The 14182-nt window shown below is 41.2% G+C and overlaps 1 protein-coding gene across 4 annotated transcripts; it reads right to left on the bottom strand.

The window, feature by feature from the left end:
* Positions 1-536: 536 nt before the first annotated feature.
* On the bottom strand, positions 537-14153 carry HDC (histidine decarboxylase). Of its 4 annotated transcripts, XM_063346053.1 has the most exons (14): positions 13309-14153; positions 12391-12439; positions 11380-11537; positions 10371-10543; positions 9185-9298; positions 7652-7774; positions 6702-6836; positions 5591-5734; positions 5272-5338; positions 4257-4419; positions 4064-4154; positions 2767-2865; positions 1968-2069; positions 537-1774 (listed from the first exon to the last, which is right to left on the bottom strand). In XM_063346053.1, the coding sequence occupies exons 3-14, from the start codon at positions 11405-11407 to the stop codon at positions 1013-1015; spliced, it is 2001 nt and encodes a 666-aa protein (XP_063202123.1). In that variant the 5' UTR covers positions 11408-11537; positions 12391-12439; positions 13309-14153; the 3' UTR covers positions 537-1012. The 4 variants fall into 4 exon arrangements, with proteins under 4 accessions (XP_063202123.1, XP_063202122.1, XP_063202124.1 ...); XM_063346052.1 differs by having other exon boundaries at positions 12391-14153; XM_063346054.1 differs by lacking the exons at positions 12391-12439; positions 13309-14153 and adding an exon at positions 12264-12374.
* Positions 14154-14182: the final 29 nt, after the last annotated feature.

Genomic DNA, 14182 nt, shown 5'->3' with positions numbered 1-14182 from the left:
GATGAGAGGCCAAATTTTACTGCTCCTCGTAACACATGCCTCAATATACCCCACTGCGAGTTTAGTTGATGTTGTAGAAAGGTATGGAAATTGTTCTGATTAACCAGACTCACCATTTATATAACTTGAGAATAGTTGTACTGGGTGAGACTGGAGATCCATCTGGCCGCGTATGCTGCCTTCAAGTTGGGGCAATTGTAGCTGTCTGGAAACAACTATGAAGGCAGCAAACATCTAGCAGTGCTTTCCCAGAATAATCTCCTAGCAATCATCGTAGTATCTCTGAATTTAAAACTGCCCTCAATAGATTTTTCTCCCCCCATTTTTTTTAAGTATTCTTGAAAAATATGTATGTACATCATTGACCTCTTGCAGTAAGAGGTTTGTTTGCTGCTTAGAGACCCTTTCTTCTGTAATGGCGCTTAGTTCTTTTATGACAAAGGGTGAAATACCATTCCTACTCTCTCCGCATGCATTTGTGATTTATAGACCTTAGGTAATGCTGAAAAAGGCCACAGGTGCTTAGCAAGGGCAACCACTCTTGCAACATGGTTGCATAAAGCCTCCTGTGCAGCATAACTGATGAGCACACATGGAATGACAGGGCTGCTCTGTGTTTAAACTCACGGAGTTTTACAATTGCCCTAATAGAGAAAAACCTCTTAGAGGGGTTACATCCTTCTTTTTGCACAGTTCAGAACTGATGTTGGCATTGTCTGCACACACCGATGCTCACAGCAGTCTAGAGAGCTTAAGTCAGGTATTAAATTGGCATGTTCTCTACCACAGTCTAAAAACCAGAGAGTTTCATGTTATGCGCCTACAAGATTTATTTGACATTTTAATCTATAAATACACAAGGTTTCCACCAGTAAAAGCACAGGAATTCCCTCAGGGGTCTTTGCCACTGCTTACATATTGAACAAAATAACATGTGGTATTGCATATGAATAAGCAAACTTTGGTTCTCTTTCTACCTGGAGAGGTCTTAAGGACTAATCTCTTTTACTTGTTAAACAATGGCTTGCAGAGGACAACAAGGCAGCTGAAGGCCACACTGAATGCTACACTCCGGAAAGCTCGGGACACTGTAGAACTTAATTAGTTTTTTGAAGGCCCTTTTTTTGAGCATCATCACCTCTTCAGGCAGCCTGGAAAGAATTCTGGCATTTGCATGAGACTCCTTCTTATCAGTGGCTGCTGCTTTGGGGTTACATTGCTCAAGACTACCAGTCATTGGCACACTGTTGCAGCTAAGGGAACGTCCTGTCTTTTTCTTGCCTTGAACAGATAAATAACTGAATAAAAAAGAAGTTAACTTGTGTTTGGTAACGTGTTGGACATCTTCTGGAAAACAGTCATCTACAGGATCCCCTTGACCTTCCACCTGTTGACTAATCACGCATGTACTGGGACTCGCTGCTAATTTCTTAGGCTGAACTACTATTTTTCTGGAAGGTGTTTTGTATTTTCCTCCATCTGGATAAACCTGAGAAGCATTACCAATGGCATCAGAACTAGGCTTAACTATCACATTAGGGATTTTTGCCCCATCGCCAGAATTGATGCAGTGCAATCCATAATTCTGGCTAACAATTTGGGCTGCGGTGTGTTGAATGATGTTCCAGTCTTGCAGAATATCTTCTCTGGTTGTGAACTGAGATGTTACAGTAAAGCGAATGATGAACTTGTCACGAATGGTTGCTGGAATAAGGAAGAGTCTGCCAGAGCTGCTTAGTTCTTTCAGGAGTTTTTCTGTCAGCCAGTTGGGACCCTGTTTTAAATATAAATAAGACAAAAAATAAGAATACTATAGTTAGAACTTCCAGTGACATCCAAATGTCTCTGTAAGAATTCCAGCATTACGAATTCTTACATGGAAGTTTATTCACAGTCCTCAACGACTGGGGAGAGATCAACTGCGGTCAATTCATTCCAAAGAGACATGCAAAAGGCCCAATCTTTACCTTTAAACGAAATACAACCAGTCCAAGATGTCTCTTGGCAGGAATTTCAAAGAGTGGATCACTTTTAACCAATGATTCAAAGAATTTGGCTGTTTCGGTACCCTATAATTAAGGGAAAAAAGTAGTTATGTATTGATTTGTCACAAACGCACTGTAAGACACTAAATGATGTCGTTAAAAAGAATTCCTTTCCTTACTAAAACACATCATTCCAATGCATGAATGGTAGCAAAGAGAAGAATAACAACAAAGCTAAGAATTTTAAAGTCTCTCTCTATTTGCCCAAACCCTTGACAATGAACAAGAGTAACTGGACTATACATAGGAATTTTCTAGAAGGTTTGAAAACAGAATGTGCCTTCTCAAATTAGAGTCCTTTTGTGGCAACCGTTGATCCACAATGCGATCCCTTGTATTTACACTCCATCAAAGGCTCAAGCCTGTAAATCTTCCTAGCAATGGGATCAGCCATCCATCACAGCCTGCCTCCCAAACAGCTGCCACTTTGCCTCAAAGAAAGCTTCTACAGATCAGTAGTCAGTAATATGCAGAAGGCATTGACTTAACGAGTTGCTTTCCATTGCCTATTGCTTCCAAGAAGGGTACAGGAAATGTTTTGTCTACACAGTCAATCTTTACAGATTACTGAAGAGTAAAGCCAGCACGCATTTAGTGTTCACATGCGAGCTTTGTCTGTGAGAGGATTTCTGTTGCTCATCTTTGCATCGCTGCATTTACTCAACTCAGCTACCAATAAATGAGCATAATACGTTTATGCTTGCATTGTTAATTCACATACATGTCGGACATGAGCTTGAAGCTTTTTCACCCCAAATGAACGAATCACAAACCACAGCTTCAAAGAACGAAATCGACGACTCAGTGGAATTTGCCAGTGCTGTGAAAACACAACAGTGTATGAATGAGTGCAAAACCAACAGCAAGGACCATCCCCTTACACTGCTGTGTCTGTTGCTTCAGACACGGGTCAGAAGTCTCCGTGGACGCAAGTAATTTCATATTACTGAAAGTCTGCTAAGCCTTGGAAATAGCCAAAGAAACACTATGTCTACATATTTTTCAATTATTTGAAAAAATAGAAGATTTTGGCTATTCCCCTTAATCTATGGCCTAGATGTGCTACAATTTTTAGTTAATTACCAGCTAATAACAACACCTTTTTGCATTTAAAGAGCATTATCAATTTAAGATGTGTCCATTTACACTTTAGGACTGAGCGCTCACTTCGGTTCCTGTAATTTGCACATTTAAGTGCCATCCTGAATGTTTTCCCAAATCAACTATAAACAGCGAGAGTTGATACAGGTGTAGACCCTTCCAGAGGAAGTAACATCTACTGCATGGAAAAGTGACAAAAATGTAAAAGAATACTTCTAGGGAGCTACACAATGACATGCAGGGTCCTATTTAACCACAAGAGGGACTCACTGATGTATTTCCCCACACACACACGCTCACACTCTAGTGAAAAGCACTATTGATTTCAAGGAAACAATTATCTTTTGAGGACTAGGGTGAGATCATAGCAGAAACAACTGGCAGTGAATATTCTTTTGTTTTACTGGACCAAAATCTGCTGTAAGATGAAATGCTGCTGCTAAAGTGAAATGCCCTCTTAGCTCTCCTATGAATAGCTTAATCTGAAGAAAAACATAATTCATTCTACTGCTGTTTCAGAGCATGGTGTTTCCATTGATTACTCCTTTCTCTTCTTTATTACATATCAGGGATACAAGACAACCAGACAAAATGCCATCAATAGAAATTACTTCAGCAACACGACGCGCAGAAAAGACCCTTCTAACCAAAAATGCAAGGCTGGATCCTGATCTGTGTAAAAATCTGAAGTACTTCAATCTCCATATCTGAAAGCAATTTTATAATTATTTTTTATAACCAGGGCTCACTTCAAAGTTTTACTATTTAATCTGATTAAGATCTCAGTATAACTGGTTTTATGCTTTTACGTAATAAGACCAGCTCTAAGATAAGCACACTGCAGAGCGTGAGGAATTTCACATTCTGTTTGAACATTTTATAGGCAATTTAAAATATCAACTCAAATAACAACTTACCATGAAATCAACAGCAGCTCCTGAGTTGGGATGTCTGAGGTAGACAGGGTTAACACTGAAGGTTTGATGTAACTTGTATTTATCTTTAACCCTATCAATTGTAGAATGAACTGTATTTAGCAAAGAATTGTGCAGAGAAAGATTTTGCAATTTGCATCTTATCCTTTTGGTGTTGTGCCTCGCCCTTACTCACCAAAATCCAGTGCAGTCAAAATGAACCATCATCCATTTAGAAGGGTTAAAAGTAAATGAATCTGCATATTCAATTCCATCCAAGAACAACCGAAATTCAGGACATACAAACGCTGTTCCTGCATATGCAGCATCAATATGAAGCCAGAGTCCTTCAGCCTTACCTGTTGGAATTGAAATTGTTGTCACGTAAAGGGACATAAGGAATCAAAGTACACGCGTAATCTTCCCTCTCAGAAAACTAGGTGCACGTTTTTGCAGGAGGCGGACAGGCTGGCAACAAAATAGCAAGACAAACAATTGACAATCTGGTTTTATTCTAAAGCTGTGGATCCAGAACCCCAAAATACAGGATAATGCTGAAATCAGATAGCCTCTGTAACAAAATTCATTATTCCCTATTTCACATGAGTGAGGCTTTTTAACAATTGCTTTCTGCCACCTGCCTTTTTACTGAGTGAAATTCCCCAGTACAGCTCACTTGCACAAAACCAGAATAAAGACACGGTGTGAAGCAAAAAGCATCCAGAGACAGACAGATGCCACACTCTGACCCATAAGAGAAAGTGCCCCAGGTCTCCAGCAGCTACTTGTCAGAATTTATGCTGGATTAGAATCTGCAACCATGTCAAATTTACCTATCGCACTGGTGGCTACAAAGGATGTCCTACCAAACACTGCCTTCAAAACTCCTTTGCTGGGTTAAATATTTATGTAGCCATCCTACAACAGTACTGCACTCTGTCCCGTACAGTCTGTAATTCCCTGAATAACCACATTAAAGATTGATCAGTTGGTAAATTTCATCCACCTTGAACAGAATATATTTTAGCATCCTAAACTAAATCTTACAGAAACCATGCACACAGTCTTGCACGAACCCCACCGATCTTTGAGACACATCTGAAAAATTCCACTGAGCAGTGCTTCTACTCTCCTTGGGTTTGGCATGAAAAATTCTCATACTATCTTTTCTGTGCTATCATAGTTTAAGATCAGGAAAAAAAGACACTTACAAATTGGACCCAATTCTGAGAGATTGTCAAAAGCACAGACACCAGTTGTACCCAAAGTTGCACAAACCTAGAAGAAAGCAAATCTGTTAAGGTGGCATTTTTTTAAATAAATGGATGTAGCACTTTAAAAGCAGAGGCTATCACACACACTCAAGATGATGTTAAAAATTTTTTGTTCAATAAACCAGAAATTCTTGTATACATTTTAACCTTCAGCCAATGCATTTTAACACAATAAGAAAAGTTTCAGATGTAATTTTATGTTGACATTAAGAACACAAGACTATGTCAATACGCCCAACCAGAAAGCTGAACATACAAAGACTGGCACTAGGCCTTTATTTCTGTCTTCTGCAATGGCGTTCTTCAAAGTTTCACCTCTGAGGGAAAAGTTCTCATCCACAGGCAGAAACTTCATCTTCACAAGAGAAATCAAGCCAGCCTTTTCTACCGAAGAATGAGCCTTTAAAAAAAAGAAAAAGAATAAGCAAAAGTAAGCAAGCTCTGAGGCTGAACCGCTGTGATAAGTTACAGCCTTATAAAAGACAGTGGTTGCAAGAAAAGCAGAGATAAGGTCCTTATTATAATCCATTTAATGTAAGTCTGAATGTTTCTTTTTTGTGAATAACTAAAAGAAATAATGCACTGTAATTCCAAGGAATGCATATGCTCCATTTATTTCTGTACTGGTCCCTAAAACATAATAGGAACCCTCACCTTGTGTTTGGAGGGCCGTTTATCAAAACTCAGATCTTAAAGGACCCTCTAGAAATGGATCAACCTCGGTTTATTCCCCCTCCTCCCTGCCATAAGAAGATAAAACCCCCTGAAGCGTGCCTACTTATGAGCTGGGGGAGACCAAAACCCCTCACAAGAAAAAGCCCTTTTAGTTATCCTAAGAGAGAACCAGCATGAGTCTCTCTCCTGTTGCAGTTTTCACAGGGGAATACGATTGTTCAGTTCAGGAGCCAAAGGACGGAGCAGGTTTGCAGGCAGAGTCACAGTGCTGCGTAGATGCTTCCTTCAAGAAGGAGCGCAGAGGCCTGGAGCAGAGACCATGACCAGGAGCAGCACTGAGGCAACGTCCCGAGCGTGCCTGTCGCCCAGTGGAAGGAGGCTGTGAAGAAGCAAGAGCTGAAGCAGCATGAGATCAGCACCTGGTTACTGGAGTAAAGCTTTGTGAAAAACAGGAAGGAAGCGCAGAAATGAGTCATGTCAGTCTCTTGACGACTGCCAGGACCCTGCAAAACCTCATCTCACACTGATTTAGTTTCCCCATCCGCAGAAAGCAACACGAGAGGGATTTGTTCATGCTTCTGAGGCATTTGTATTTGTGTTTTTCTCTGGGTACAGAAACGCGAGTTCACATTGTATGGCCTGGGTGAGACAGCAGAACCGAATTTGTTTTCTTTGTAACCATAAGGACCTACTTGATCAGACGCATAAGCGATGAGGCGAGAGTTGAGCGAGGACTCATCAGTGTCTGGCTCAGAAACCTTCATCTCCAGAATTTTGTTTTTCCTTGCTGCTAGCAGTGCAACCAAGGTTGATTCACTCACAGTGCTCTGCAAAGACATTACTCATTTACTGCAACATATTGCTATTTTATCAGGGAATTACTGAAGTCGCTGAAGTGCTCAGCTGCCCACCCCCTCTTTCGTCCTACTCCCACTCTCCTGGGATGCACTGGCAAGTCACTCCCTGATGAGCAGCTCTCTGGGCCAGCAACACAAAGCAAAGCCTTTAAACTGCTGTATATTTTTAATGTGCGGGACCAAGTTGGGGCGTTGTAAATAAATCACATTTTCCTTTTGTTCCTCACAGCTAAAATGTGGCGTATCTCATAAAAATTGCAAACCTGAGCAAAGCCTAACCAGAGAGCCTTAGTGCTGATTACTGGGGACGCTTGCTTAGGCCTTATGAAAGGAGGTAAATGTTCAGGCCTTAGTAGCATCTCTCAGAGACACAAAGTAGACATGAGAAAAAGGAAAAATAATTTCCTGTGTGGACAAGGACTGCTGGCAGAAGCACAGTGACAAGGATTCCTTCTCTCATTATGTAAGAATCACTTTAGTGAATAATTTGGTGATGTGAAACATATTGAAGAAACCAAATCTCTCATTTATCCTTAGCAAGGCCACAAGAGTACCTGCTCCTCATCCATAACACAATTGGACTAAAAGAAATAGCAATTCCTATTCTATAAACCTATATGTTTAATACTAAAATTTGGGAAAGTAATGTGAAAGTGGGATTTGTCTCTATTCAGACCCATAGAGCAAATCTTGTTGGATTTGGCTCCAGGAAAACTATCACACAGAGGAAAATTCCCTTGAGTGAAAGCAAAATGTCAATGAGGCCACCTCTGATCTCGCCCTACCTGCAATACTCCTCCGCCCACGCTGTCAGGATGGTGGTGCAGGAATTCATCTGGAAGGCCCAGCATTTTAGCCAACCAATCCATCACATTCATTTCCAGTTCTGTACAGGCTGGACTGGAGGCCTAGGAAAATCAAAGAAAGAGAATCAGGCTGTAACTCACCCTGCAAACACAAGAGTACAACGCTTAGAGTAAACCACGTACCGCATTTTAATTAATAGCTATTAGCACTTTTAATTGCCTTGGGAGAAATGTCACCTAGATGCAATAAAGGCAGATGAAAAACTTTGTAGCATTGGATATATAAGCGGCTAACTGTAATACTCCCACACCTGGTAGGCCCACACCTACCAGAACACATTTTTGTAATAAAAACGATGTTGTTTGGTGAGTTCTGTAACACAGACCCCTATATTAAGGCTGCAGCTGAGGGCGAGCTCCAGCTGCCTTGTTCGTTCCCTCATTACCAGTTGCTTTCTTGGAACACCAAATACAGAGACCCTCACCAACCTCCTTAAAATGCTCTCTCCAGCTTATCTGCATCACCTCAGTGTTGAGCTTCTAAACTATTAATCATTTTAGAGTCATTAAAAAAAAAAAAAAAAAATCACAGTGAGCCATTTGAGACAAAACTGTGGAACTGGAATTCACCACACAAGTACGTGCCCTTGGTCCCTAATGAGAAAGGGCAGTGGTCTCTCTTCCAGAGGAGTTAAAGGAGGCTTTTTGAAGAACAGCAAAAGAAAGATGAAAGCTGTTCTGCAGCGTCCAGCTTTCCACTTATGAAAGAATCTGTTTACATTGCACACTTAACAGAAGTCTATCAAAACTAGATTGAGGGGATGGAAATGGACGTTTGTGTATGCAATGCACTAATCTGATATAATGACATGGAGAGCATAGCCATAAATTTCTTACAGGTTTATGAGCTTCTACTGCTTTCTTACATGGAGACATACATCTAAAAATACAGGCAGCTCCACCACTGGAGAAAACCTTGGCTTCAGAACGCCACTGAGGTAATGCAGAGCCATAACCAAGTAGTGCTGTGTAGCTGCAGGAGGATATCAAATACTCAGATATTCTGGGACAGGTCACCAAACAATTATTTTCAGAAGAGGGAAAACAGGGAATGTGCCTCTCAAAGGAGCAGGAGAGCTGGAACGGAGCCCAACCTGGCCTGCAGTCATGGGTGGTGGCTGCTCTATCGCCTGCAGTGCTTGTGTAACAGTCTTGGCACCAAGACTAGATGACGGGGAACAACGCTCACAGTAAGATATGCAAAGATTTAGAAAACAGACATTTCTGGTGATATATTTTCTTCATTCACCCCTTACTACTAGCTAATGACTGCTGTTGTATATTCTACTTATTTATTATTCAAGTGACTTTTTCAGTTATGCAAATGACATACAATTGGTTAAAGTAAGTAATTATACTGACTCACAGAACGAGAAAGAATGACTATGACGTGCTCCTGCATAATACACACAGTAGAAGAATATCTAAAATAACAACAACAACAAAATTTACCCATGTGAATCCCAAGCAGTTAATTGCATCAGCCAACATATCTCCAAGGAGTGAAGGCCAGGAAGTAAGAGCTGGGAAGTAGGCATGCATGTGTGGGCTTTGCCAATGGACTACCTAGAACAAAATTGTCTAGAAGTTAAGTCTGAAAACGTCACAAAATTCTGCACGAGAGGTAGTGATTAGCGTCTGTTTAAAGCGATGGAAAAGGATCACAGCACCATAGTATGTGCAATTATAGATCTGCTGGCAGAAAGCTACAGAGATAATATCAACAGGAGTGCAGCACTAACAAATGATAATGCTGTGTCGTTATTAGATAAATTCCAAATTATAGCAAAAGCATTTATCTGAATTAAACAGGCAGACAAAGATTCTGAACAGGAAAGAACAGTCTTTTGAACATTGCACAAGGGAGTCAGAAATATTTATCAACATATTCATCTTTATAAGTGGAATCCTTGCAACAAAGTTGCTCTTGCTCATTTTGTCATCAAACAACAGCTTGCCTTTAGCTACACACGGCAATTTACCATTACACAGCCCCCTTCTATACACCTGAAGGAGCTTGTATGTGGGACACAGCGTAAGCACGTTTCATGTGAATACCTCTCCTATATCAGACCAAGTTTCTTCAAATATCTACAAAGAAAATTTTAAAATAGACTTTGAAACAGCTTCTTACATAAAATGTTTAATTAGATAATATGAACTCCCTTAGCAGAATCTGCAGTATTTACGTACAAGAGGAAGGAGACCTTTACACTCAAAGAGCAGGAGACAAGTCTTACATGTACACAACCATGGGCGAGAGATATTTCACCTTGCTGTGCCTGAGCTTCCACATCTCTGAAATTGAGATAATGCAATTCAGCCCGTAGAGGCCTCGTGAAACTAAATTTACCGGTGTCAGAAAATAATTTTTTCCCCTCTAAGCAAACACAAGTTATTCTTAATGTATAAAATACTTCAAAAATACATTCAGTCTATCCCCTAAAATTATAGTTAGGAACACAACAGCAATCTCCAGAATCCTTCTGTGGACATAACGTCTACAAGATTTACTCTACATTTTGGATGTTTTATTTATTTAGATAAGTGTTCTGCAGAACCTGTGCATTCCCAGGATTTGGTGTTTGCCCCAGGCTGTAATGACTTTTTCCTGTCATGATTATACTTTATTTCTTACCCCAGGCATAATAATCTTCTCTATATCTCCAAAGATGTTGTCCCAGCTGTCTGGGTCCATTGGGGCAGAATCCGGCAACTGGGCTCTCATGTAACCTGGCTGTACGTCAGGAATCACCCGTCTCTCTCTCACATTGCTCAGGTACTGGCAAATGTAATCCACCATCTCTTTCCCTGGAAGAGGCAAACCAGTGCTTTGAGTTTTGATTGCGGAAAAACTAACTAGTAGTACTAGCACTTCACGCAATCTGTCATTAGCATTGGACAGGGCTCGGGATGCTGCTCCCAGGATAGCCCCAGGACCCTACTTGTGCTATCCAATAAGGTAGGGACACCGCTTCTAAAACAGGCTTCGTGGGGGCAGAACAGATTCACAGGGATATTTCAGTGTTGCCACTGAATAGTTCAAATGTACCTTTAAAATACAATCGTGGTACCAGTACGGTTTTGTTTGATTACTGATGCACTGTACTGATTTTCTTGCCTGCAAATTAACTGAAACTGCGTTCCATAGAAATTAAGTTTTCATAATGCCCCATTCTTCCCTGTCATTATGGCATTCCCCCTTTTGCATCCTCTGAAAACAGGTGCACAGCTCCACACCTCTTCTCCACTTTTTAGGCAATCTCCTCCAGCTCTGGGACCAAAGTTTGCTGCCCATCTCCAGAACTGCGCCAGTATCACTGAAGTTTCATGGTGTCAGCCGGGGAAGAGCCACCGTGCGTAACCCCTTAGCACAATTTTATTCAGAATCACAGTTTTGCAGCTTTCCCACAGTATTTTAAAGGTAAGACCAAGAAGTCTAGGTCATCCACTGACTCTAAATCCATTAATTTAAACTCAGCCCTGGGACACATTTATGTCTCAGCCCCAGCAGATCTAAGTCTCGAGGACATGTGTGCAAATAGAGCGCACAGCCCATCCTCATTTCTGGGTACCATTCCCAGCCCTACAACAGTTGATCTCCACAAGCAAATGCTACCTGTTTCCAAGAGCAGAGGATCACTCACCTCTCCGTCTGTACTCCTCAGGCTCCATACCGACTCCTTCTAAAAGCACCTCTTCAAACCTGGACCACGACCTTTCAGGAGCTGTGGGCAGTTTGGTCTGGTGCCCCGCTAGCTGCTTCACCCTTTATAGCTCCCTTTATCTCTCAGACTCACGCACTCTGGAAAAGGTTTAACGTAGGCAGGTTATTGGTGAGTGTTTATCTAACTCCTCCCAACCGAGGGCTTTTACAGTCTCTCCTATGTTCTCATCTGTGCTCTTTTGATGTGTGAGGTAGCCTGTCTCTAAGAGGAGCTGCCTCTGCACTAACCCTTTCCCATTTTCAAACAGTCTTTCAGAAGTCTCACAGTAATCCATGTCATGAATACAAGACACGTTAACACCAGACTTGTGGGAGAAAAAACGCTCAAGAGTGCCCAACATCAAAAGAAAGCAGACATATTAACGCTAGCACACCGACACCAGAGCTAGCAGTTGCCATTAAAACAAGGCAGCAGCACATAACGAATTAGACACGGCAGGTGGGGATTTTATTTTTTTTTTAAAGGATTGTAGGACTGAGTTTTCCCAAGAAGAGGTATATTTCATTCCCACAAGTCTTCAGTGCCTGTGCTGTCAGTCCCTTGCTGCTAGAAGGAAAGGCATTACAATTATTGCCCGTTCCAGAACTGCAATACAAAGCAGCAATGACCATCTCTGTGGATTTCCTGCCCTTCCAGATCAGACCAGGTTACACTGAAGGGTGATGTTCCTCCACTGATACCACCCTAGATGTAGGAAAACACACCTTTTTTCCCCCCACTACTGCACTTGCTTTTCTCACATATGATATGCATAAGCACTGGGATTTGGCCTTGTATCTCCAGAATTCCCCCGTGTCCTCCACCTGGATTGTTCTCAGTTTGGAAGAACAGCCATGTAGATTCCCTTGTTCCAGTCCTAGGACCTGAACACATCCTGACCTGGCTTTGGCAGCACGACCTTTGACACTGTACTCAGTGCTGAGCTCTTACCATCTCCACCAGAAGGAACTCGCTCGCTCTACACTGACACCAGGCATCCCTGGGAAAAAGAGAGAGGTAGGACTTACGGACTAAGCACCAGAAAGATATTATTACATAGTACAATATACGCTTGCCCCATTTTTGCTATACCCTAGCCTCCTGCTTAGGCCTGGCCCTGTCAGAGACAGGACACCAGGCCAGGCAGACCCTTCGTCCGATACATGACAGCAGCTTCTCTGTTCTCGTCATACAGAAGAGAACTGGCTGTCAGGACAGCTTTGATTTTCTGCCTCGTGTACTATAATGCAGCCTAAACGCCTTCATTGTTCTAGAAAGCTGTTATGTCTTTCTCCACAGCGCAATTTCTACAGAACAGTGTGAAAACCTTTCCCAGTTTCTGCTGCGATTAGATACTTGAGAAACAACTGTTTCATAGATACGACAAAGATGCTCCGATACCCGTGCATCAGATTAATATACTGGAAAAAAAAATGATAAAAAAAGGCACTGAAAGAAGTGCAAGAAGTGCACAAAAATCTCCATATCATACACTTATTCATCTCCTTTTTCTCACATTTCTTTGGAAACATTAGGAAAAAAATAACAAGCTGCCCACACACTTAGTGTCAAATTATGAACCTCTCTTGGCTTTACTGTAAACGATACCATAAAGGGGAACAAAGAAGTTGATATGGGGCTGGTATCAAGCACAAGCCCAACTCAAAAAGAGCTCAGTTCCCAAAAAAACCTGTGATTCTAGCTCATTACAAGTAACTAATATATTACTTTAATATACGACATCTGTTCAAAGAAAACTGGTACCTAATTATATTTCCGATTTCGATTTGGAACAGCAAATAAGGAGCAATACTTTTAATAATGTTTTCAGAGCTAAACTACACAATAAATATTCCACGTGACATATACCCTGCACCTCTGCTCAAAGGTGATAGTTTCATCAGGTTGGTTTCTCATTCTGTCCGGAAGAGAATAAACAGCAGGGTCCTGTTCGGAACTAGAATGAGATAGGTGATAATGAATTACAGGCAGGGTAAATATTGCTGGTGATAAATAAATTGTTATAGCTACCCTGCACTTGGAAGGATTTTGTTACAGACAATGAGGAACAGAATATTTGCTCACAGGAAGCAGAATGAATAGAAAAGGTTCTTTTCATTGTTTGCTATAAAAGGTCCGTGCCGTCAAAACCGTGGGAAATTCTCCATTTGGACATGAACACTACCACTATCACTACTCAGGCGAACGCTGAAATTCTTATCGTTATTAAGAGTTCACAGAGATTAAACTGTAGTTAAGTTTGTGGGATGTGAGGACACAAGCGTTATTTTGATCACAGAATAATACAATTCGAGCAATGCCCAACCAGCACATTTAACCTGACTAACTGGTTCCTGTGTTCGCTGGTGACATCACGGAGAGTTTCTGAAAAAAAACCCCAAAACTAAAATATGGCAATTTCCCGTTAGTCACTGCACAAGGCTTGCTTCAAGTCCTAATATCAGCTCACTGCAATTAGATCCTTGAAAATAATTCTTCTAAAACCCACCACCATAGATTTGCCATTTTTTATTATCTTTTGATTATTTTGGGGTGAAATTTGCCAATCGAGATCAAATTTGCCAAATTTATACCAATACTAGCAGAGTTAGGATTTCTTCCTAACTGCCAATTCTATAAACTCGAGCCAAAGTTTGAAGAAGGAAGATTTTACTTTGTATTGTATCATGCAATTCTTTCCTCACACCCCCCTCTGCCTTCGAAGGCTCTTCTAAGCCAAAAA

This window comes from Chroicocephalus ridibundus, chromosome 9 (assembly GCF_963924245.1).
Source record: "Chroicocephalus ridibundus chromosome 9, bChrRid1.1, whole genome shotgun sequence".
Classification (NCBI taxonomy): Eukaryota; Metazoa; Chordata; class Aves; order Charadriiformes; family Laridae; genus Chroicocephalus; species Chroicocephalus ridibundus.
This window is presented reverse-complemented; position numbering and strand designations above follow the sequence as displayed.

Bases quoted from the DNA above. Each gene is read 5' to 3' on its own strand.
- HDC (XM_063346052.1), bottom strand. From the start codon at position 11,407: ATGGAGCCTGAGGAGTACAGACGGAGAG. The intron at 10,544-11,379 runs GTGAGTGATCCT...TGCCTCTTCCAG, and splicing joins TGAGGAGTACAGACGGAGAG to GGAAAGAGATGGTGGATTAC. The intron at 7,775-9,184 runs GTAAATTTTGTT...TGATTTTCCTAG, and splicing joins ACTGCTTGGGATTCACATGG to GCCTCCAGTCCAGCCTGTAC.